This window comes from Lissotriton helveticus, chromosome 4_1 (assembly GCF_964261635.1).
Source record: "Lissotriton helveticus chromosome 4_1, aLisHel1.1, whole genome shotgun sequence".
Taxonomy (NCBI): Eukaryota; Metazoa; Chordata; class Amphibia; order Caudata; family Salamandridae; genus Lissotriton; species Lissotriton helveticus.
This window is the reverse complement of record NC_136063.1, coordinates 99,032,052-99,056,864: the sequence shown is the minus strand read 5'-3', so window position 1 is coordinate 99,056,864 and position 24,813 is coordinate 99,032,052. Positions and strand designations below refer to the sequence as shown.

General features: G+C 44.5%; 1 protein-coding gene across 2 annotated transcripts in view; it reads left to right on the top strand.

Moving 5' to 3' along the window:
• The first annotated feature begins 530 nt into the window (after positions 1–530).
• LOC144828395 (vomeronasal type-2 receptor 26-like) overlaps positions 531–24,813 on the top strand; it is a 105,360-nt gene continuing 81,077 nt past the window's right edge. Inside the window, exons 1-3 of one of the 2 annotated variants that reach the window (XM_078686509.1) lie at positions 531–900; positions 19,164–19,400; positions 22,823–22,946. In XM_078686509.1, the coding sequence (XP_078542635.1) occupies positions 19,179–19,400; positions 22,823–22,946 (346 nt within the window). In that variant the 5' untranslated portion in view covers positions 531–900; positions 19,164–19,178. Of the gene's footprint in view, positions 901–1,499; positions 1,646–19,163; positions 19,401–22,822; positions 22,947–24,813 lie in introns of those variants that run through there. The other variant, XM_078686510.1, reaches the window with a different exon arrangement.

The window sequence follows — 24,813 nt, the reverse complement described above, 5'->3', positions numbered from 1 at the left end:
AGTAGCATTTTCAGACGTTTGACATAGACTCTGGCTTTACAGTTAAAGAGGGCTTAAGATTACAAGTCCTTAGAGACAAAACTCAACATTCCTACTTTCTTATTAAATTTAATAAGGTAACTCAATGTTATCCTATGGGAGAGAGTTTCTTAATACCAGTATGTGTAAAACTTAAAAGTACATGTCCCACTTTTTAAGTAAGTGCATCCTGCCCAATGGGCTATTTAGGGAGTACCATAGGGGTAACCTATATTTTTTTTAACAAATAGTTAGGACTGGCAAGAGGTTTATTTTGGCAGGTTGAAATGGCAGGCACAAGACTGTTTCAAAATGCTTGTTAATTGGTGTTAGACCTGGCACCTTGGCGTGGGTCTCCCTTCTATTTTTGCTGTTGCCTCATGTGTTTTTGCTGGTGTTGAATGCTTTGGGCACTGTGCCACTGCGGTCAAGTGCCACAGTGCAAGTGCTCCCTATTGTAAAATTGATTTATGGATTAGTGATTCCATGACAACCAGGACGGAGCATACAGCGAGAGGAGGAAAAGCAGAGTCTCCGCCCCTAGATCATGGCCGCTCGTGTGCTGGCCGCTCGTGCACTGAAAGACTGATGAGCGCTGAACGTTGAATGCTGAATGTTGTGTGCCCGCGAAAAAAACCAGCGGCTGGCCGGTTCCCGGTTCCCGATTCCCGACCCATTTCAGAAGTCCCTGACATTCATTCACCCGACCGCTCACCTGTCCGGACGCCTGCTCGCATTTCCGGGGGGTCGATGCGCCGAGATTGAATCGCGCCTGAGCCCGAGCCTAAGCCGAGCTGGGCTGAGGCTGAGAAAAACTGAGCAGGGTGGGGCAAAGGTGAAGAGCGTAATGGAAGAGGGACGCGGTCGACACAAGGAGAGCAAGTGAGTCTGCCCTCGGGGGTTGGATCACGCAACCGGGGACTGTGTTAGGACTGTGCCGAGACTCTGCCGCTTTTTTTTGTTGGGTTTTTTTCTTTTGCACATCTTCGACTGGGACTGCTGTTTAAGTTCTTTCTGCCTCACTCCTGTCTTTTTTTTCTAATCTGCCATGACTTATCTTTACCCTGCCTGTGCCCCGCCTGTGCCCGCCTGTGCCTTAATGGTGTGATTGACTTTGGTCCTGCTGGTCACTGCTGGTCACTGTCAGATGACTGTCAGGCTACGTTCAGCAACAGGTGGTGTCCCAGGATTTTCGAGTGGGCACCCAGTTGTCATCATCTTTCTGTTTGCAGTTATAGCAGAGAAGCTGAGTCATTGGGTCCCGCTTCGTCCGGTGTGTTACTGGACACCAGAGCTATTTTCATCATCAGAGGGGCTCTATTCAGAGGGCCATCAGTTCCTAACAGGGGAGGGGGCCGAATCTGCCAAAGACTTACTCCGCACGGGACTTGAGAGACCAGGATTCAGTGCGTGACTGCACCTGCGAGGAGCCCTCCCCCCCGCTTACCTGTAGTTATAGTCACTTCCGGCTCCCGCAGCGCGGGTCGAGCCGGACAAAGCCCGGACAAAGCCCGGACAAAGGGCAGACAGTCTGTGACAGAACGAGGCAGGGACACGGACTTTGGTTGTTGTTTTCGTGGACATTGCATGTTCAGACGGGGTTGCAGAGCCTTCCAAACACGTACATGTGAGATTTTAATCCATTTTGTTTATATTTAGGATTGTTTTTAAGGTTCGAGGGAAAGAGTCGTAGTAAGCCCACTAGTAGCATAGTTCTGAAATCAAGTTGTGTTAATCGTGAATTGGTTGTTTGAGGACCTTGGATAATAACTATGTCTAAAGTAAAATCTGGTAATAACCCTCCCAGTCCAGCCACACTGGATAATTATCTTGTCAAAGTGGTTGACAATATTAACAAAGATCGGCGATTGTCAATGGGTCGGGGGAGCCCCAAAGCCTCATAACCTACTTCGCCTATACCATCTATTTCCCTGTCTATTTCGCCACTGGATGTTAGTTGTAATCATGACCATGCAGTAAATTCACCTATGGTGGTACCTACCGATCTAGCTATTAATCAGGCTTCATCGGACGTTCCCCATGATTCTCCAGTCCAATGCTCCCCGGTACCTAGAGTGCAGAGAGTACTCAGATCAAGTAGAAACATTAGTAGGAACACTCAATCCAAACGGGGGGGGGAAACAGAAATAAAAAAAGAGTAGATTCGCCACCTAATAATGTTGTCTGTGATTCTGACCTAATATCCAATAATACCCCGGTCAAAATAGATACTGAGCAACTAGATTTTCTGATTGGCATAATAGATAGTAAGATCGACAAGATAGTTAAACCTTTATTGGACAAACTTGATTTTATCACAGCGGAAGTGGTTAGATTAGGAGGCCTTTTGGGACCTTATATGGATTTAAGTGCTAGAACCCAAGTAGTAGATAAGGATTCGGGAGTTAACAATGAGACATCTAAGGCTCCCATTCGGGGATCATGTGCAGTAGCTCCACCCGCAACTAAACCCCCGCTAACAGTATGTAGAGATACAGCAACTATAATAGCCCCAGAGAAAAAGCCGGGGGCCAACCGAAGGGAAGACTAAACTTCTTGTCAATTCACAGCCTGATCTACCATCAGACTGTGCACCGTATGTGGCAGTCTTGACAAACATCCCACCAGAAAGAGTGACCGGGAACCCAAATAACCCAGAATCTCATGAATCATTGAAGAACAAAACGGTGTCATGGCTTAATCGAGAGTGTGGTTTCCCAGTGGCATTATCAGACCAGATCTTAACTACCAGAAGAACTAACTGGATAGGCAGTTCACATATATATTAGTGGCGATTGTATTATTGTAAATTTCCGAAGCCCCCATCTCGCCACCACTGCATTGTTAAGAGCTACTTCCCTACCCCATCACGAACAGGGAATTTCACTTTGACCACTGGGATACTTCTATAGGCATTTAAGCCACGAGCCCGCCAATGATCCTACAAGGGGTAGAGGTAGAGGTTTTAACATGCCCACCGGCTTTGAGGTTGCCACATCTAACCGATACGAACTTTTGAGTGGCTTAGACCTTAATGATTGACTGGAATCTGACCTGTCCCATTCTCTATTTGGGGTAGTAGCCCCTCTCCTTGGGGCCGGGGAGGGGGGTTGAAATAGCAGAAAATTTAGCTAACGTACGTGAAAGTGGCAACTTTAGTACCACATCTAGTCTTGGGGTCGCTAATGGCGACCGCAGTGATGGTACGTTGGCAGAGGTAGAGCAGCGGGTAATCCCACCTTCCACAAGCGCATTGCCCGGGACTGATCTATTAAGCCTACCCACTATTAGATCTGACGAAGCCACTGGACCTCCGTCATGTTTAATTGCTAGCTGGAATATCGCAGGATTAGCGTCAAAGGATGACTTCCAGGGCTAGCCCGAGTTTGTTAACACTTTTGATATAATTTGTTTCCAGGAAACTTGGTGTAAAGGCCTAACTAGTTACAAAGGTTTTGTCTCATATCATTTACCCGCTGTGGCTTCCCCTTCTGGTAGAGCTAAGGGAGGGCTCCTGGTATTGCTACCTGTAAAACTTCCTATCACTGTGAAGAAACACGTACTGGTTGGGGCTCATTCCCAGATTTTATGGCTTTATCAGGCGCATGGTAGAAATATTCTATTAATCAATTTTTATAATAATATTTTCGATAGCTCCAGGCACCTGGTGGTAACTGCCCTGGAGAGTGCCCTGGATGATATTACTAGGGGATCTAATGTTGTTTTTGATTTTATTTGGGCAGGGAATTTCAATACTGCTGTTTGTCCCCTCTCCAACCAAAGGGTCTGTGGGATTACGAACCATTTTGGGGATGTTGAGCTTCATTTTCCACATATTCACTATGGGGAGTCCTTGAATAAACTCCTGGCCTCCCATGATATGGAAATTCTGGCCAACGCAAAGAATTATCTAGGTGATACAATCCCCACGTTTACGGGCAGGAACGCAAATACTGTAATCGACTTTATTTGCATGTCCTCCAACCTTATTCCCCGGTGTAAGGCCCCTAAGGTCTGTGGAAAAGTAAATTTTGCCATGTTCTGTGTCCCTACGCCTCATCCATCATATGTTATGTGTGCATGACCAATATGCATATGTTATTCCCCATGTCTGATTAATGACGCAATTACAGTTGTGTCCACCTCTGGTATGTCGTTTTCCAGTCCTCGTGAATACTACGAATATCAGGCCTATGTAAAGTAATGTTGCCACGTTTCTCAGTGTGCACGTTATTCCATTGTAAAGTCCCCGTTTCCAGGCCTCAAAAGGGCCCGGACATCAGATTCAGCTCCTGTCTCCTGAAAGCCTCGCTGAGGAGCGATACAGCCCCCACCTGTATCCTCGACCCTTCACTTACTTCCTGCCTCGCAGTGCCCGGTGCAGCTTGGCTCTGCCTCTGAGTCTGCCAAAAGTATGTTATAGTTCCAGCTATCAGTTCAGTCCTCCTCTTCTGCATTCCTAAGCTACTGAACTGCATCAATAGTTTCCGTCATTGTCTAGCCTTCTCGTCTCCATGTTAGAGAAATACTGTATTTAATGGTCATTTAATATTCCTCATCACGCATTTCATGTAGAATAATGCATGGTCCAGTCTTAGAGTCAAGTTAGCTTCTCCCCTCATGACTTCTAGTTTATATCAACATGTTCCCTAAACATCAGATACCAGATAGGGTTTAGGTACATGTCGCTCCGACCCTCCAGACTCTAGTCTCTGCTCCTAGCACAGAGTTCGTAGCCCCCAGCTTCTCCTAGTAATACGTCATTGCCAGTTTTCGCGCACCATTAGGTTAGAGGTCCCGGCTCCTTAGGTAGCCCCCTCCTATGTTTCCGCCCATTTCATGACATATTCTGTTACGTTTGCATCACATGTCTATGTATACTCCCAGTTACACCTCTTTTTACTGTTATCTTTCGCGACTGCTACACGTCACGCCTTCTGCTCCACCCACTGCTACGCCTACTGCAATGTAATGCTATGTGTTTGCGCTATGTATATAAGTTGATGTATTGTTATTAAAAGTTAGCGCGCTCATTCCTGACCCAGCCCCGGCAGCTGCCGGGCCCTGTTACCCCTGTTCTATGCAGGTTGTCCTGATCCTGTACTTATGCTGTAATAAACCTGCAGAAACTCCTACTACCTCGAATCTTGACTCTTATTTTATTGAGCTATCTGTTATTCATTCATTCATTCAAAAATAGATCCGGTATTGTTTATTTATATACCACATAATGGCGCCCGAACAGGAACTTGCCCTTTCCCCACGCGTCGGTGAAGCCACGCCGACCCCCTGACCCTCTGCAGCCGTGACGGAACCATACCGGCCACGTGCAGATATTTCTGCTTCAAGTATCCCTCAGGCCCACGGAGGAGACGGAGGAGGCGGTCCAGCATCCGAACGAGACGGTGGAGGAACGCGGCGAGTCCCGACCAGAGCCCAAGCCGAGAGTCCAAGGTCCGAGGTATCCGGAGGCCCACCCGTAACTGAAGTCCGAAGTCCGAAGTTCGTCGTCGTAGCAGTCCAGTCCCGTCCGAGGCCTTCCGTTCCGTGCTGCCCGGTGAGTACCATTGCTGGGGTAGTATCTAGACAGGACCAATCTAAATTGACTCCTGGTCCGTGGGTTGGTGGTGCCCAGACTCACAAACGAAGTGTTCACCTAGGTGGATACGGGTCTTGATGCGTCCCTTTATGGGACCGGTATGTTCCGTACTGTTACAGCAGTGCATCCAGTAATTCTAGTCTGTTCCGTTCTCGAGACATTCTGTTCTGTTCTGTTCTCAGTATTCCAGGTAATATTCTGTTCGAACTGTTATTTATAATGTTGTTTAATGTCTTTCCAATGTCGTGGTATGCCTGAATTGTTTTCCCAATTGTTATTGTTTTTCGTGTATTGTATTATGTTCCGATTCAAGTTTACAATGGCGCTCTTTTCCAAGTTACGTCAGTTAAAAACTAGAAAGGGTTTATTAGAAGAAGCAGTTCCTGTCCCACCTAGGGACAGTCCAGGTCACTTTATGTATCAGAAACATGGCATAAGCGCCATAATGTATCTAGATTTATGGGTAGAGTATACCAAACAGTTAGAAGAAAAGTATAGATGGCCCGTATCGGGTACATGGGATGCCGAATGTATCATGAGAGTAGAAGAAGCATTATGGAAAAAGAAAGCCAGACAGTCACAGAAAGATGCCATCGAGTTATGGCGTAAAGAAGCGCATAGAAGAACCGAAAAGGAAGTCAGAAAGTCGGAGTTAAGTAGAGAATCCCAGGAACGAGCCCAAGAAAGAGAATTAATCGAGATAGGTGAACAAGTCAAAGCCGAACAGTCAGACAGACAGAGGCATGCCCTTATTAGGGGTATGTATCCTCTCCTTGCCGAAGGTTTGCCAAAAGCGACCCCAGAGGCATCCAGTAATTTCCCGCCACCATTAGTTCCGACTAAGCTACGTCACAAACAGACCGCAGCTGATATTTTTATTTCGTCCTATTTGGACGACACAGTCCCAGAATATGCGAATCCTGTTCGCGCTCCGCCAGTCCCTGCAAATCAGGCACTTCCCGCTCCTCCAGACACCGGAGTACCTGTTACGGTACCCCCGGTCCAGCCTACAGTTCCATTTCCCACTCTGCCAGGACGTAGAGCCTCAGTAGACGACTCCAGTCTAGGGGCCGCAGGAGGAGGTCCTCCTCAAACCCCGCCGCCACACAAGCGTTTAACGTTAGCCGAATTACATGCACAAGCATCACAGCGTACGCCTAGATATCAGTCTGTTGCAGAAATAAGAAAATCCCTTGCCGAATGTTGCTATGATCCAGTCCCAGGCGAGGATAATATGGTTTTATATTCATTTCGCGTAAGAAAGGTGGCCGAGTATCTGGTCACCTTACCGAATATGAAAGAAGATCTAGACAGAATATATCGTTTCATCCGTACAGGGGATGATCCAGAAAGTATTGGCGAGATTATGTCTCAAAGAAAAGCCGAGATTCAGCTCATGATATTAAAGTTCCTGATCAATTGTCTAATAAGAGAACAAGATTACCCGTCTAAAGATCCCGCCGAAATGAGAATCCTGACAAGGTGGAGTGATAATATAGCCGAGGGTAAGCACAAGACCGTCGGTGCCATGGAGAGTATGTACAAGAAAATTCGTAAAGAAATAATAAGGTTACACGACCAGCGTAAAGCAGCACAAGTAAGCGAGAAAGAAAGTATCTCTGATCCTGAAGAGGAAGAGAACGAGAATCCCGCCAGAATAGCGTATGTAGGAAAATCCAGATTTCCAGATCGCCATTTACGTCTAGAACACAAGTCTATTTTTCATCATCCAGCATCAGAACAAGGTTCTCTAGAACAAGTATTTCAAGCTACCGATCACATTCTGAAATCACGAATCGGTTATAGCGAGTTAAGTACCATGCATGAACAAGAACTAGCCCGATCAGCAGTCCGATGGATTACTGATTCTACCACTTTTCCAGACGAAATAGTGGCACAAATGTTTCTGAAACTGCCCCCAGCCGAGCAGCGACTGGTGGGTACGTACATGATCCAGCACCTCATTACTTTGTATGAGGGTCAACATTCTGATCCAGGTCCGTTGCATGATATCCTGAACGAGTTACTCCAGTATAGATGGAGAGGTCTAGGTACCGATTTAATTAGTGTCATTCTAGAACAGCGCCACAAATATAGAACGTTTCTGAACCCGCATTTTGTTCATGTCTCACCCCCAGAAAGTAAATCATTCTACATAGACAGACAGAATCCGTTACGAGAAGTCCACCCAGTCCAAGGGGCGGGTGGCGTAATGCAACGAGTGTTTGTATACACTCCGATTTCAAAGATGGAACTTCTTGAAATGAAGAAATTAATTCCCTGTCATGACAAAGATCCAGCAGGGTTCCATAGAGAATTAAAAGACATGTTCCGTATGGGAGAATATACTTACCCAGATATCATTAAAATGTTAAAGGTCCTGTTACCCGCAGGGGTGTATGAAAAGTTAAAAGAAAAAGAATGGGAGGTGGGAGAGAAAAAGATCGATTGGGCAGCTCTAGAAGCTGAAGACAAGGCACGAGTACCAGGTACCGGTCTTGGAGATAAATGTAAAGAATTACCAGAATTACTGATTCAAGTTTTACCCAGATTATTGACAACGAGAAAAGAAGACTGGGATGCAATCTCAGCCTGTAAACAGAAACAAGATGAAGATATTAGTGATTTTTATTCTAGATTTGAAAAATGTTTCAGTATCAACAGTGGTCTCAAGACAAGTAGTGAGTCATACCCTCATCTTTTTGTTACCAAATTAGTCGAGAATTCAAGTCCACAAATTAAAAATCGAGTTTTGAAAGTCGAAAGCACCTGGCAAGCAAATACCCCGTCCCAGATGCTCCAGATGCTCCAGTATCACCAGAATAGAATTAGAGAAGAGCAAGAACACGAGAGAAAACGTATGAAAGACACGAAAATGAAAGTGCTAGTTGCACAATCTGTTCCTCAAGACAGTCAGAAGAGGGGTCCGAATCAAGCCAGTCATCCTGCAGCTCCCGTTAAAGGGAACTGCAATTATTGTAAACAGCCAGGTCATTTTATAAACGAGTGTGCAGTTCTGAAACACAACATAGCTACTGGTAAGACTAAAGAAAGACCACGTCCGCCTAGACAAGAACAAGTTTCACAGACTCCTCAGTCACAGAATGCACCACAGACAGTTCCCGCACCGCAGCCTATTGCTGCAACACAGCACGTTACATCGCAGATGTACCAGTATGCACAGTCCGAGTATCCAGAGTACCAGCAGTATTCATGAAACAGCCTAGAGAGGGAGGTAGGCTTGCCTCTCATCGAGATACCTGTAGATCAAGAAGGTCCCTATGTTCACAGTCAAGTATTAGGGAAAGACAGAAAGTTTTTGATCGATACAGGGGCAAGTAGGACCACAATTAGTCACGCCGAAGTTCCAGGGGCTCCGCTCTCAGGCTCAAGAAATGTTTCCCTTGGATTTTCAGGAAAGCCAATAGTTAATGAGATATCTAAGCCAGTTACTCTAGAAGTAGGTCCATTGTCCCGTACTACTGATCTGTTACTTACTAAGTCATGTCCAGAAAACCTATTAGGCATTAAAACACTGAAAGAGTTAGGTGCAGTTATTTGCTGTTCCCCAGAGGGAATACGTCTGTTCCTACGTGACTTCAAGGGTCACTATGTATTACGAGATTTTGATTCCAGATTGTCTAATGTTCCGCAGCATTTATGGGCGCAAGGTCCAACTGATGTAGGTTACATGCAAATCACACCCCATCGTGTGACTCTCAAACCAGGTGTAGTGTTACCCCGAATCAGACAGTACAGATTGCCACCTGAGGCTGTAGCAGCCTTATCCAAAATTATTGACGAGCTCATGGCTCAAGGAGTAGTTGTAGAAACTGACTCCAATGTATGCAATTCTCCGATCATTCCAGTCATGAAACGTACTGATCCGAATGCACCCCCAGTATATCGATTAGTGATTGATTTACGAGAGCTTAATAAATGTATTATTCCTCAGTACCCAGTTGTTCCAGACATCTCTTCCCTATTAACAGCCATTGATTCCGAAGCCATGTTTTTCACTGTCATTGACCTCAAGAATGCATTTTTCAGTGTTCCGATTCATCCAGACAGCCAGTTTCTTTTCGGATTTTGTTTAAATGGAAGGAGCTATATGTTCACACGCGCTCCTCAAGGTTTCACAGAAAGTCCTAGTATTTACAGTCAAGCACTCAAGAGACAACTAGACAATATTCACATGCCAACTGACACTGCCCTGCTCCAGTATGTCGATGACCTCCTGATCACAGCCCGTTCTGAACGTGACTGCGAGCGAGCATCCCTTACAGTTCTGTATTTCCTTGCCGAGATGGGGCACAAGGTGTCACCTTCGAAGCTTCAATTCTGTGTCCAGCAAGTGGTATACTTAGGACACTTGCTGTCCAAGAGGGGTAGGCAGTTGACACCCGACCGTATCCAGTTAATAGCGAGTCTTCCCCAGCCCAGAACCCAGAAGGAGGTACGTGCCTTTATCGGCCTTACTTCTTATTGTAGACAATGGATTCCCCAGTATGCATTTCTAGCCAAGCCACTGATACAGTTAACGACACAGGAGGCAGCCGTATCGACTGTCCTCCCTTGGACATCTGAACATACACTTAGTTTCAACGAGTTAAAGAAAGCCCTATGTCAAGCTCCAGTTCTAGCTACACCGAACTACAGTAAGCCTTTTACACTTTTCGTTACTGAACGCGAAGGTACAGCATTATCTGTTCTCACACAAGATCAAGCAGGACAATACAAGCCCTGTGCTTATTTTTCGAGCACATTAGATCCAGTCGCCCAGGCGTTGCCTGCGTGCCTCAAGTCAGTTGCAGCCACAGCACTAGCTATCAGACAAAGTGATTCCATAGTTTTAGGACACTCCCTGACAGTACAAGTCCCACATTCCGTGGAAGTTCTTTTAAACCGAACACAAACACAGCACTTGACAATTGCACGTTTAACAGGTTATGAATTGACACTGTTCCAGCCACACATAGAAATTAGACGCTGCAACGTTTTAAATCCTGCTACACTGTTACCATCAGTTAGTTTAAATCCTGACCCACATGATTGTGTGGAAGTAGTTAACATTACGACAAAGCCAAGACAAGACCTGACAGACATTCCGTTACCAGATCCTGACCTGACACTTTATGTGGATGGTTCATGTATGAGAACTAGTACAGGAGAACTAGTCGCAGCGTATGCAGTGACTACTGACACTGAAGTTATTGAAACACACCGTATTGATACCCTGTCTGCTCAAGCAGCAGAGCTAGTCGCTCTGACACAAGCCTGTATACATGCCAAGAACCTGAAAGTTAATGTTTACACAGATTCACGTTACGCATTCGGAGTTGTACACGACTTCGGAGTGCTCTGGCAGGAGAGAGGTTTTATGACTTCTCATGGAACCAAGATTCAGCATGGTCTCCTTATTCAAGCCCTGTTAGATGCCATACATTTACCGACATCTATTGCCATCATGAAATGCAAAGCACATACGAAAGTTACTGACATTATTTCCCAAGGTAACGATCTAGCAGACCGCACAGCCAAGCTTACAGCACAGACTCCAGACATTCCAGTTAACATGACACATACTCCAGATCCGATTACATGCATGACAGTTAAGGACCCTACTCAAGATGTCATAGATATCCAGTTACATGCTACCCCCGATGAAATCAAGAAATGGTCTGAACAAGGAGGGGTCCAGACAGATCAAGGATGGTTGACGAAGGGTAGAGCCACATGGTTTCTCCCCGATTCTATGGTTCAAGTCATTATCAATACCGCACATAGTCCAGCACATTTAGGAGAAAAAGCTATGTTAGACAGTATCCAGAACATTTGGTTCAACAAGCATTTACGAGCTGCAGCCAAGCAGAAAGTCCGCACCTGTATGATATGTTGTCAGTTTAATCCAGGTAAAAGTGTCCCGGTGGAACAAGGTGGTTTCCAGCCCCCTGACCACCCTTTTGAGGTCCTCCAGATGGATTATATTCAGATGGAGCGATGTCGAGGTTTCAAGTATGTCCTTGTAGTTGTATGCGCTTTGTCCAGGTGGACAGAAGCATATCCAGTCCCAGATTACACAGCCGCGACCACTGCCAAGCAGTTGGTTCGTGAATTTTTCCCTAGGTATGGACTCCCTAGAGTCGTATATTCTGATAACGGTCAGCCATTCTCCTCAGAACTCATGAAGCACGTTTCCCTTTTGTTAGGGTACCAGTGGAAGTTTCATTGTGTACGCCATCCTGAAGCAGCCGGTCTGGTCGAGAGACATAATCAGACCCTGAAAATCCGCATTGCCAAAGTCTGTAAAGAAAAAGGTGTGGACTGGCTAGTAGCTCTGCCAGTTGCTCTGTTTTATATGCGCATGGTCGCACATTCCAGATCAGGTCTGTCCCCGTATGAGGTCGTATTCGGCCGCCCCCCTAACATGTGGGGTACTCCTAGACCCCGAAGTATTACCGATGTTTCATGTAATATGCTGACAGATTACCTAGCTTCCTTGATGTCTGCCCTCAACTCATGTCGTTCACAGGTTGCCGCCGCATTTCCAGACAATACCGAGGTGGCACCGCACGAGATCGTTCCAGGCTCCTTGGTGATGATCAGAAATTTTGACAGATCAAGTCCGCTGGAACCACGTTGGAAGGAGCCACGTCAGGTCCTCTTGACCACCCGTACTGCCGTCAAGTTGGAAGGCAGGAAAGGATGGATCCACCTTTCTCATATTAAACTTTTCAATGGATTGAAACCAGTCTCCAAAAACATTTCCCAGGATTTGAAGGACTGCCAGAATATTGCTCTTAAGGACTGTCCCGCACAAGACATTATTACAACCCCTCCCTTGTTAGAGAAAACTCCGCAACAGGAGTATAAGTTAAAGCTCAGGTCTAGTAAAATAAGTCAGTCAGTTTGATTGTATAAGTCCTCCCCTAGGTGAAACGGTTAGGCTGTTTCTGACATGTATAAAATAGACCCCCATAGTGAGAGAGTCAGTCGAAGTTCGATTCAATGTATCGTTTTTCTGAGTTTCGTATTATTCATCAGCATTATGATTTCCTGCACCAGCTATGCGTTCTATCTGTATTGTCCAGTTCCTCATGTAAATATGTCTGCTAATGCTACAGTAGAGCACACGTTTAGTGATCTGCCTCCTCACGAATATTCATACCGCCTCGCTATGCGCAACAACACATTTATCCGTATGTTACATTATTCACACCAGACCAGCAATGCCACTAATTGTTGGGTGTGTGGTCGACTCCCCCCTTTCCAGACACCGAAGGGAGTTCTGCCACTCTTTCCTTATCCATTCTCACATAATGGTTCATGTGGAGCATGGTCCACGTTAACGTCATCCTCAACTTATATGTCCTTTCTGAACAGTACATGTTTCCCAGACAAGCAAGGTCTTCCCCACAGAACAGGTTTAGATCTAGAAAATGAAGTTTATAATTTAGGTAATTATTCGTCGAATTTTATGGTCCTGAATGTTCAGTCTGATACTACTCCAGACTTACCTGCTATTTCAGTACTACCAGTCAAAGGCGAATTATGTGTCCGTAGTTATGGTTCCGTACACGTAGGACATAGTGATTGTACTACTGTTATCCAGTATAGTGACAGTAGGAAATCTGTTTTCAAAGCTTCACGTCATTCTTATTTTATTTGTGGTCAAACTGCATATGTCCGTCTGCCCCTCGATTGGGAGGGAACCTGTTACATTGCCTTCCTACTGCCACCTGTTTTCCTAGCCCCATCTGATTATCACAGAAACACACATCTAGTACACATTAGACATAGAAGGGAGTCCCCAATTGTCGATTATACTGAAACTACTCTAGAACAGTATACAGATTTCAATAAAGGTTTCTTCTTCTTTGTAGGACCTGTCCAGAATAGTAAACTGATCCGTAGGTTAACAAGAACCCTTGAAGCTGTAGTAAATGAGACTGCCTCTGCTCTAGGTAACTTAACCGAAGAACAATCTGCTATGAGATTTGTCGTTTTGCAAAATCGTCTCGTCCTTGACGTCATACTGGCCGATAGGGGCGGGGCCTGTAGAGTCATCGGATCTAGTTGCTGCATTTTCATTCCAAATAACGCGCCGTCTGTTTATTCAGCTATAACCAGACTCCATAAAATTGCCCATCTGTTACACCAAGATCCAGGCACCTGGACATGGTCCGGTTGGTTCTGGAATATAATTTCCGCATGGGGATGGAAAGTCCTGTCCTTCCTAGGTATTGCAGTAGCGATCATATTCAGCTGCTGCCTCTGTATACAATGTGGCCCTGCGATTTGCAGCATGTGTGCTACCTCTTGTATTCCTAGTCCCAAGCCCCGTTCTAAATCCCGTTCCAAGACAATTCGAGACGAGCAAATGGTACTGTATGAAATGATAGATGGTATCATGAAAATTGATGTTTCCTGATGGAAACGTAGTGACAAGGAGGGAATGTGGAAAAGTAAATTTTGCCATGTTCTGTGTCCCTACGCCTCATCCATCATATGTTATGTGTGCATGACCAATATGCATATGTTATTCCCCATGTCTGATTAATGACGCAATTACAGTTGTGTCCACCTCTGGTATGTCGTTTTCCAGTCCTCGTGAATACTACGAATATCAGGCCTATGTAAAGTAATGTTGCCACGTTTCTCAGTGTGCACGTTATTCCATTGTAAAGTCCCCGTTTCCAGGCCTCAAAAGGGCCCGGACATCAGATTCAGCTCCTGTCTCCTGAAAGCCTCGCTGAGGAGCGATACAGCCCCCACCTGTATCCTCGACCCTTCACTTACTTCCTGCCTCGCAGTGCCCGGTGCAGCTTGGCTCTGCCTCTGAGTCTGCCAAAAGTATGTTATAGTTCCAGCTATCAGTTCAGTCCTCCTCTTCTGCATTCCTAAGCTACTGAACTGCATCAATAGTTTCCGTCATTGTCTAGCCTTCTCGTCTCCATGTTAGAGAAATACTGTATTTAATGGTCATTTAATATTCCTCATCACGCATTTCATGTAGAATAATGCATGGTCCAGTCTTAGAGTCAAGTTAGCTTCTCCCCTCATGACTTCTAGTTTATATCAACATGTTCCCTAAACATCAGATACCAGATAGGGTTTAGGTACATGTCGCTCCGACCCTCCAGACTCTAGTCTCTGCTCCTAGCACAGAGTTCGTAGCCCCCAGCTTCTCCTAGTAATACGTCATTGCCAGTTTTCGCGCACCATTAGGTTAGAGGTCCCGGCTCCTTAGGTAGCCCCCTCCTATGTTTCCGCCCATTTCATGACATATTCTGTTACGTTTGCATCACATGTCTATGTATACTCCCAGTTACACCTCTTTTTACTGTTATCTTTCGCGACTGCTACACGTCACGCCTTCTGCTCCACCCACTGCTACGCCTACTGCAATGTAATGCTATGTGTTTGCGCTATGTATATAAGTTGATGTATTGTTATTAAAAGTTAGCGCGCTCATTCCTGACCCAGCCCCGGCAGCTGCCGGGCCCTGTTACCCCTGTTCTATGCAGGTTGTCCTGATCCTGTCCTTATGCTGTAATAAACCTGCAGAAACTCCTACTACCTCGAATCTTGACTCTTATTTTATTGAGCTATCTGTTATTCATTCATTCATTCAAAAATAGATCCGGTATTGTTTATTTATATACCACAGGTCGTGGATAATATACTTAGCGACCATAATTGTATTATCATTGAGGCCACCCTATGGAAAGAAACACTTGTACCTAGTTCAGGTGTCATTGTCAATATCGAACCACATAGACCAAATGGAACCAGAATTAGATGGAAAGGGGACAAAGCTGAAATGACGTCTAATTCAATTGTTAAAAAATATTTAGTAGAAATCATTGCTATTCTTGAGAGTGATGTTAATGCTGATACTGTCCTTAATTTTATTAAAATTAATTCTATCATTGACAGTAAACTTATTAAATCTGCCAAGGTCAAATTAGTCCATCGAAGGGGGTGGTTCGATCATGCTTCCACAAATGCATTAAAGGAGTTAAAAGAGGCATTGGCAGTTAAACCAAGAGTCACAAGTGTGGTCACCCAGCATAGGCACACTTACCAGGCGGCAGTAAAGGGCAGGAAGATTGAGCTACAGAAAGAGGCCTGGAATAAACTCACACAGGCTGCTGAAACTTCTAACTGTTCTTTATTTTGGGCTACAATCAACGGTCCATTTCTTAAAGATGATATAGTGCCTGAATTGACATCCAATGTTGAAATGGAAACCTGGGTGAAACACTTTTCAACAATCTTTGACTCGGATAGATTGTTGTGTGATTATGATGATTGTTGGCCTATTGTCCCGCTGAATATTACTATCATCGAGGTCATAGATAGCATTCGTTCTAGTAATGGGGGGGAAGGCTCAAGGCCCCGATGGGGTTTCCATCGATGTGTATAAATTAGTCCCTGAGCTATGGGGCCCACTGTTAGCCAACGTTTTTAACGCTGCTGTGTTTAAGGGTGTCCCGCCAACTTGGGAGGAATCTATTATTATACCAATTCACAAGAAAGGAGATAGGGGGGACGTGAAGAATTATCACCCCATCTCCTTATTACATTCCTCTGTGAAGATAATGAGCAGGGTGCTATTAATCAGATTGGAAGAACGTGCCTCATTAAAAGGCATCCTTGCAAATAGCCAATATGGCTTTAGGAAGGGGCGAGGGACCATAGAACAATGTCTAAATCTCAAACTTCTGATAGGAAAGTACACTCAGGCTAAGACGGGCTCTCTTTATCTCTGCTTTGTAGACCTGAGCAGTGCCTTTGACATGGTGGACCATGCCATCCTTTGGGCTACACTGCTAGATATGGGGGCACCCGAGGGTATTGTCTACTTTTTGGCCCGACTTTATGTCAATTTGCGCACTTGTGTACGCTATGGTCCAAATGGGGAGTGTACTAATAAGTTCAAGATTGGACGAGGTATAAGGCAAGGGTGTGTCCTCGCCCCACTGCTTTTCACCCTTTTCATTAATGAAGTTGATAGCGTTTTAAAGACGATAGTGACAGATTCTCCAAAAGCCAATAATCTCGACGTCCCGGTATTACTCTACGCGGACGACGCCGTGTTACTGTCCGGGACCCCTATAGGCCTTCAACGTTTGATGGATAGGTTTTCGCTTTTTATAAAGGACAGAAAATTGGTAATTAATAAGTCCAAAACCTATACCATGGAATGTGGAACAAGGCGTGGGAAACCCCATTCGTATTTTATTGATGGACATAAGGTCCAACAAGTGGACAACTTCAGCTACCTTGGTATAACTTTCTCTAAGAACTGTAGCTGGGCCAGTGACCTTAATAACGTTCGGGCAAAGATGGCGAAAAGTGCCCATGGGGTGTTTAAATTTGCCGCCAAATTAGGGGACAAACGGATTAAAGACATGTTAAAAATCTATCAATCGAGATGTCTTTCCATTGCCCTCTATGGTGCCGGGGCCTGGGGATTTGCCACAGCTGGGAGCTTACAAGTAGAGGAAAATCATTTTTTAAAGAGACTCTTGTGCCTGCCCACTTCAGCTTCTAACGACCTGGTCCACCGAGAGCTCGGTATTCAACACCTGTCCGATCTGATCGCCCTAAGACCATTAATGCTATGGCACGCGATCTGGATGAAAGAAGAGACAACTCTAAACAGAGCCATTATTGGCGACTGCCTCTCTGTTGACAACTACTTAAAGATCCTTTGGATTAAATATATTATTGATAGCTACCAAGAGATCTATGGCTTTAACATTAAAGTGGACAGACTAGCTGCCTCCGGTTTGCCTAAAACTGTAATGAAGAATGTCTTCCTGACTTACAAGTCAGAGAGGCGGCTAAGTAATAGTGTTAATCTTTCCACCTGTGTGTTTCATGCTAGATTTAATGAGAGTGTGGGATACCAACTATTTTTAAGTGAAGTAACCAGAGCGTCTCATCGGTTTGTTTTAACCAGGCTGAGGTTTGGGATTGTGCACCACTTGGTGGCTTTTCCTCTAAATAATAAGCATCCGGCTGGCCCGTGTCCTTGCGACAACGTTACTACACAAAGCACTCTGCACTTTTTACTGCTATGTAAACTTTATGGAAATTTTCGCATAGCTTATTTAAAACCCCTATTTCTCAAGTTTGGTATTAGTACTGTATATGATTCTATGAAGCTGCTTTTTAACATGTACCACCCCGATGTCTGTTTTTTTTTGCCACATTCCTTCATAAAGCAATCAAGGCAAGGAAAAGTATGTTTTTTTAATTATTTATTCTGTTCTTGTAAATCTCTACCATGATTTGTATTGGTTAATGTAATACTGTTATGAAATTTTATGTGCTTTTATGGATATTGCTTCTTTGTTCCGAATAAAGCCTTATGAAATGAAAAAATTATTCCATGATTGGCTGGTTTCGTTTACCTGTCAGACCCTACGCATCTTAAGGTACATTGACTCAAAGTGTTGCATTTTAGTATCTAATTCTACCATTTTAAGTTCAGTATTGTGGATTTTTGTTGTTTGTGGTCTTGTGTTAAATCTATATGAAAGATACTTATTTTTAATATACAACTGGTATGGTGTCCATCTGTAGTGTTGTCACTGGGTTACTGTATGTGTTCACAAATGCTTTACACACTGCCTTCGAGATAAGCCTGTCTGCTCGTGCTAAGTTACCAAGGGGGTGAACAGGGGTTATTTTAGGAGTGTACCTCCTTACCCTTATTAGAGGCAAGAGTCCCTATTTGTCACAGGTACCTAGCTGTACCAACTAGAGACTCCCAAATCTAACAAGTGGGTTACAGGCCCACTAGTAACATTTAGTTTATAGACCCTGGGTACATGTAGTAGCACTTTACTAGGGACCTACCGGTACATTTAATATTATAAATGGGTGTAAGCTAACAGCACCGTCTTTAAGGGAGAGAGAACAAACACTTTAGCACTAATTAACAGTGGTAAACTGTGCAGAAGTATAAGGCAATCAAAAATGGAATCAGCTAAAAATAGGAGGAGTGAGGCAAAAAGTTTGGGTGAAGAATACCTTAAAGCTGACAAGTCTTCAATGCGCTTCATCATATCGACAGATGACCGTCATACTACATCCCCCTATGCTATACGTAGCTTTGTGAGATTATGATAGCATAAATAAGAACAAAATCTTTCCTGTAGCCCTATCATATACCAGGGACTTGTAGGTAGTTTGTCAGAGCCAAGTGTGACTAGTCCTAATGTCCATATCTCTTAGTAAACAGAGCACTCACCCTGGGACAAGTTAGCAGGGCCCAGGAGGACACAATTTGGCTCAGAAAACACCGGAATCAGTCAAAAATAGGGCCAAAAGTGAGGGGATATCTGCATAAAGCCTGGTTATCTTCAATCGAGCTGAGGTAGGTATTACTTTTATTACATGTGATCACTGAGATAAACTGCATCTGAGCATTAAACATGTATGTCCTTCCTACACATCCAGTTTATTAAAAGATCTTCTCCCAATGATTCTACACCCCTGCTAACTAATACCTACTTTCCTCTTTTAACAGGTGAACAAGTTTCTTATGAAGTCACACTTTAAGATACCAATTGGTGACAACATTCTTTTGGATGAAACAAGTGTCAAGTCAGCAAAGTATGACATTTTAAACTGGGTTAAATTTCCCAATGGATCAATATCTGCCATCAAAGTTGGACATTTTGACCTCTCAGCCTCACCAGGGCACCAACTTTCAATCAACCAAAGCTCCATATTATGGCACTCTGAGGGACCCAACATGGAACTGGTGAGTGTGAGACTCCCACCTGGGTATATCTTCATATAATATTCCATCTAGGTGCTCGTACCATGCCTGCAATAGGATTAAATAACTTCATGCTCTGTAACTGCTATGACAAAACTTTGCAAAGATGTTGTTTACATTTCTAAATAGATAAGTAAGTAAATATACCCTCATGTCATGTGCAGACTCAAATTTAGACAACATTCATAAGGTGCATGTATGAATGAACGAGTGGGTGAAATAATGAGTCAGCAATTGAGTGAGTGAAAAATAAGAGTGATGGTTGATTGGAATGTCGATGTTGGTAGTGTCAATGCCCAGATATTATTAACCCGTTAGCCGCAACCATTTTTTCGCAGCAGTGCGGCGGTTTGAACTAGTGGGCGGGGCCGCGTCGGCCGTTCGCAGCACCAGCGAGGTAGTGCTCGCAACGGCCAGCGGCCGATGGCAGCAGGGAAGGGGTTAATAGGGTTGTTTAAATTATAATAGGAGGGTGTGTGAAGATATGCCTGTGTAACATTTACCACACCTACATGGGTGATGCAAAATGTGCCATGCCAGCAATATCTCTGTACCTAACATAATTACATGTACAACAAACATCATTTCCTTGATATGACTCGATGTTCAGAGTTCTGAACTCCCCAGAAGTCCGAATGAAGACTCATTTAAAGTTTCAATCCCATTTAGGGGTTCTAGGAAGCTGGATCGTTTCTCCTGAATGTCCCCTTCTGTCATGGGGGTAATGAGTAGTGCTCTGGTGGTCCCTGGGTTAGGACCCTCTTACTTGGGGCCTTTGTGCTGGTCAAGAGTATCATAAGGTGTGCTTGGGACAGGATCCTGCAGTCTAGGAGAGGGCTCCCCTTCTTGGATGTGTGAATAATCTTTGACCAAACCCCTGGACAGTTCTCTGGTTAGCAGGGGGTAAATACCCCATCTGGGCTCTATTAGCCATTCTACTGTGTATGAAAGCACTTGAGACAGGGACTGGGAGGGCTCCTATGCTTGACCAGGTTAAGAAGCTCTGACCTGATCATGGGTCACAGCTCTGCAATGCTTAGAAGTGGAACTCTCTGCCCTGAGCTCAATGATTTGACCACCTGTGTGTTGAAAAGCTGAGGATGGGATCCAGCAGGCCCAGGGTGGATTCCAATCTTGTTTGGATTGAGAATCTCTGACAAGTTCCCAGGTCTGAGATCTGACTGGGTGAGGGATGAAAGCTTCCAGCCTTGGTCTCTGTCCTGCAGCCGGCTGTGTATGAAAGTGCTGTGAATGGAGTCCAGCAGTCCAAGGAGGTTATCCCCCTGCCTTTCTCTATTAAGAACCTGTGACCAGGCCTCAAGTCAGCGCCCCAACTGAAGCCCCTGGCCTTGGTCATCCTTTTTGGACCTACTATGTTGCATCTGTGGAGGGTGGAAGCCCCGGCCATGCCCCGCCATACTCTGTTCAGCCTTGCCTCAAAGTGCCCTGGGTAGGATCCTGCAGGCCCAGAAAGGGGTCTCCTGCCTTTGTTGGTTAAGAAGCTCTGACCTTCTCCTAAAAAGCCTGGACTGGGGTCCTGCTGGTCCCTGGAGGTCTCCCCTGCTTGGCCAGGATAAGAAGCTCTAACCGTGCACTGGTGCTAAGCTTCTTGAGGCCCCCGATAGTCTGATGTCTGGTGCCCAGCTTAGAGTCCAAGAGCACAGTCCGCAGAGACCCTCACACTTCAGGACATCTCAGGGGCTCTAAGAGACTGGAAGCAAAGAGCCTCATACCATAACACCCTTGTCAGAGGACCATCTGACATAAATAAAACACCCTAAATAATGTGTATGATACTCTGACATACAACTGAAGTATGCAAGCTGCCATTTAAAAGTTCCTAGATGTAGGAGTGCCTCTTGCTCCAAACATGCATGTTAACACTGCATCACCCATGTTACATTCTCTGCTCTTACATATGCCCTTTCCTGGATCCTTTGCCTCTTGGTCTTAATTTGAAGACAAGTTTTTTCAAAAGAATCATCTCATGTGAATTGTTGATCTTTTACTTAAGTGTGAATATCATCTTAACATATATAAAACAAAATACATATTTTCAGCTACACAGTATAACATAAGTTGGTTATTCTTAATATATAGAAATCAAATGCTATTATTTATGATATGCTGGGGGCAGCGTGACATGGGACACATACACGCGAGTAGTTTACCATCAATAACTGTAAACATTTTCTACAGTATGACCACAGACTAAAATATGGAGACAAATGAGTTACGTTTAGTCAAATATCAATGGTGCACATAAAGAGTTCACTAACTGTTCAAAGACTCATTCCAGTGATGCTACTCACACAGGTCTCCTTTGAGGTTTTACATGAACCCTTCCTGCTTTTTCTGAGGTCTCTGTTCCCCCTCTCCTCGATACTATCCCTCCCACTCTCCTTAAGTCATACTCTGTCTAGATATTTAACTACAGAGGGATGTGACAGTAGCAGAGGGCAAAAGTGCCCACAGCCAGTGCCTGTATGGCTACAATGGGGAACAGTGGACCTCAGTAGATTGAAATGATTGCTTGTCATGGAGACAGATGAGTCTATTCCTGTGATCTACTGACTCCTTCAGTAGCATCTCTTGTAACTAACAGGCTTTCCCACCATCCTCAGTGACAGAGTGTGAAGTAGGGTTTAAAGCCTGCATCTCTGTCTCCCAGGCGGGCTTACTTTGGGAGTCCCACCTTGTTCTTAGGGAACTATTAATTCTCTTGTTATTCCTCATGTTCAGTGGGTGGATTGGATTTTGGGATAAACACTGGCATCATAAAGTCAATACTTTTTTTATGCATTGGATAAGATTTAGCTGCTGGTCAAAGATGTATGTGTGTGTTGAGGGAACGTGGTATCTGGGCATAGCTCCACAGTAGGTACCTTGGCATAGAGATCACATCTTTAGTATTCACAATATAGCACTGAGGATGTGTCCTCCACAAAATTAGATGCTCACTTGTCAATCCAACCCTTAATAGCCCGCAGATCACATTCAAGAATTCTCTGAAACATACCGATAAATGCTTGTTCAGTATACCTTTTGCCCAAATAGAAACTTCTAAACAGGCATGTAGTATCTTCCACATTCTATTTTTGGTACATGGTAATATTGCTTCTCAACGCTTGGTGCCTTCAGGTAATAACTTAGAAAGGAACACAATAAACCCTGTTCATACTGTGAGATTTGCAGTGTCCCCTCTGTGTAGACTGAAGTGTTTCACATCCTGCCTTTGTGAGTGTTGGATACTCTTCTCCCTCAGCTCAGTCTAATCTGAGTCCTCTTTTCCCTTTTTTTCACAGATTCCTCGCTCTGTCTGCAGTGAGAGCTGCCTCCTGGGGCCTCAGCTCAGACTTTACATCAAATTTTCATCTCTTATTTTATTCCCTCTTTCCTTACAGATTCCTTCCTCTGTCTGTACTCAGAGCTGCCTCCCTGGGTACCGAAAGGCTCCAATAGAAGGGAGGCCCATCTGCTGCTTCGACTGTGTGCCGTGTGCCGAAGGGGAGTTTTCAGACAGGACCGGTGAGTGAATACCTTATAGTTCTTACAGACCAAGGGCGTGTTGTGTAAAGTACTCACATGAGCAGGAACACAGGCATGTATGAAAGTAGTTGTTATAATTCTCAACAAATGGACTAAGTAGGGTGTTATTTTGCTAGCTCTTGTGTCAATATTGTTTAATAGGAGTTTAATTGGTGTGTTGTCACAGATATTTTCATGCCAGATAATATCATCTAACATAAATATTGTGGCATAAAAATTATTTACAAATATATCCCTCTTGTGGGTGTAGATTATGTTTGATTAACTGCAATGGAACAATGCTGTGCAAGAGATATCTCGAATACAAAAAAAATTCTAAACAGTATGAGGGTGACAATCTTCTGGTGCTAAACCAGCACAGTAGTTTACTTATTTTAAGATTTAATTTAAAATATATTTTTCTTCTCTCTCGATCCGGAGAAGGGACTGGAGAGTACTGACCAAGCATTGCAGTACTTAAAATAGATGAATTAGCTATGTGACTGCTGGCATTTGTGCTATCTGTCTTTGTTGCGGCAGAGAAATGAAGAATGTGTCCTCACTGAGACCAGTCATTGTTCAAACAATACATCAGTGTAGACTCTGCAGATTATGTAGCATATGTAGGAAACTTATAATTAAGTGGAAAATGTTGCTGCTGCATAAACTCATAATTCCAGTGGCCCGGCTTTAAGTGACTCAATCAATCAATGGCTGGTAAGAATGCTGGTTTCTTTTTTAACTTTCTGCACTACCACCACACACTTCGATTTCAGGCACAGGCATCTCAAAGTCAGTATTTACCATTCAGGTGCATTGTGAAAGCTGAGTCCATGGGGTGGCAGGTAGAAGGCCAGCAGGGTTGCATTCAGATGCAGAGCCCTAATCCTCCCGATCCTTGGTCCTCACAGAAATGGTTTAGGAGACAGAGGAAAGGAGCGAGATTCATAGATATTGTCAAAGAGAAGACCCAGAATAGGGAGCACTGTATACGGACTCATTTTTGTGTTTACAAATGGCCAGAGACCACTTCTTCAGAGAGATACCCCAAAGAAGGGGACAATATAAGTGTTTTTGTTTTTTTAAAAGGGACATTCATTAGTGACGCTGGTACTGCTGCCAAGTGAAAGTGGTCACTGCTGAGAATCATAAAGGAGCAGATGCAGCAGGACTGGGGCCCAGGGGATTCAGGGGCCTACTACATCACAATTAGGACTGTCTATCTTTAAAGAAAAGGGGCATCGGAGCTATAGCTTAGGAACCGCACCAAATATGAGACTTATAAAACAGCAAATGCATCAAACAAAAACAGATATCCTAAACAAACTGCTCCCCATAATTGGGGTGTTGTGAGCCCCTCACACTCTTTGATCCGAATGCAACTATACCTGCTGCACTAATGATAACTGCATTCCTGAGTAGCAGGCTATCTCCTCTGCCTCTTTTACCTCTTCCCCATCATGATGGATCATCACCTCTGTCCTAATGCCATGTCAATGACAATGGAACACTTCCATGACCAATCATCAATATCTGCCACATAATGCTATTTTCTGGCAAACGCGAACACTTAGGGCCTTTTTTATGAGTTTGGCAGTCCTGTGTACCACCGTATTGGAGAAGACAGTCGGAGCATAGGGTGCTCATCAGCCGACCACAGTATCAAAAGTTGGGTAGATCGCCATGTCGAAGACCGTAGCTGGACCGCTGTTTTCGCGATCAGGGAAATGCAGCCGCCATAGATCGGTACTGGGGAGCTGCACAGCTGTACATTTTGCGAGTTGCCTGTTCCACGAGCGGACCATGGCAGTCCCACCGCCAGCTTCAATGTGGTGGTGACAAAGGATTTATGGTGTCTACTCAACCC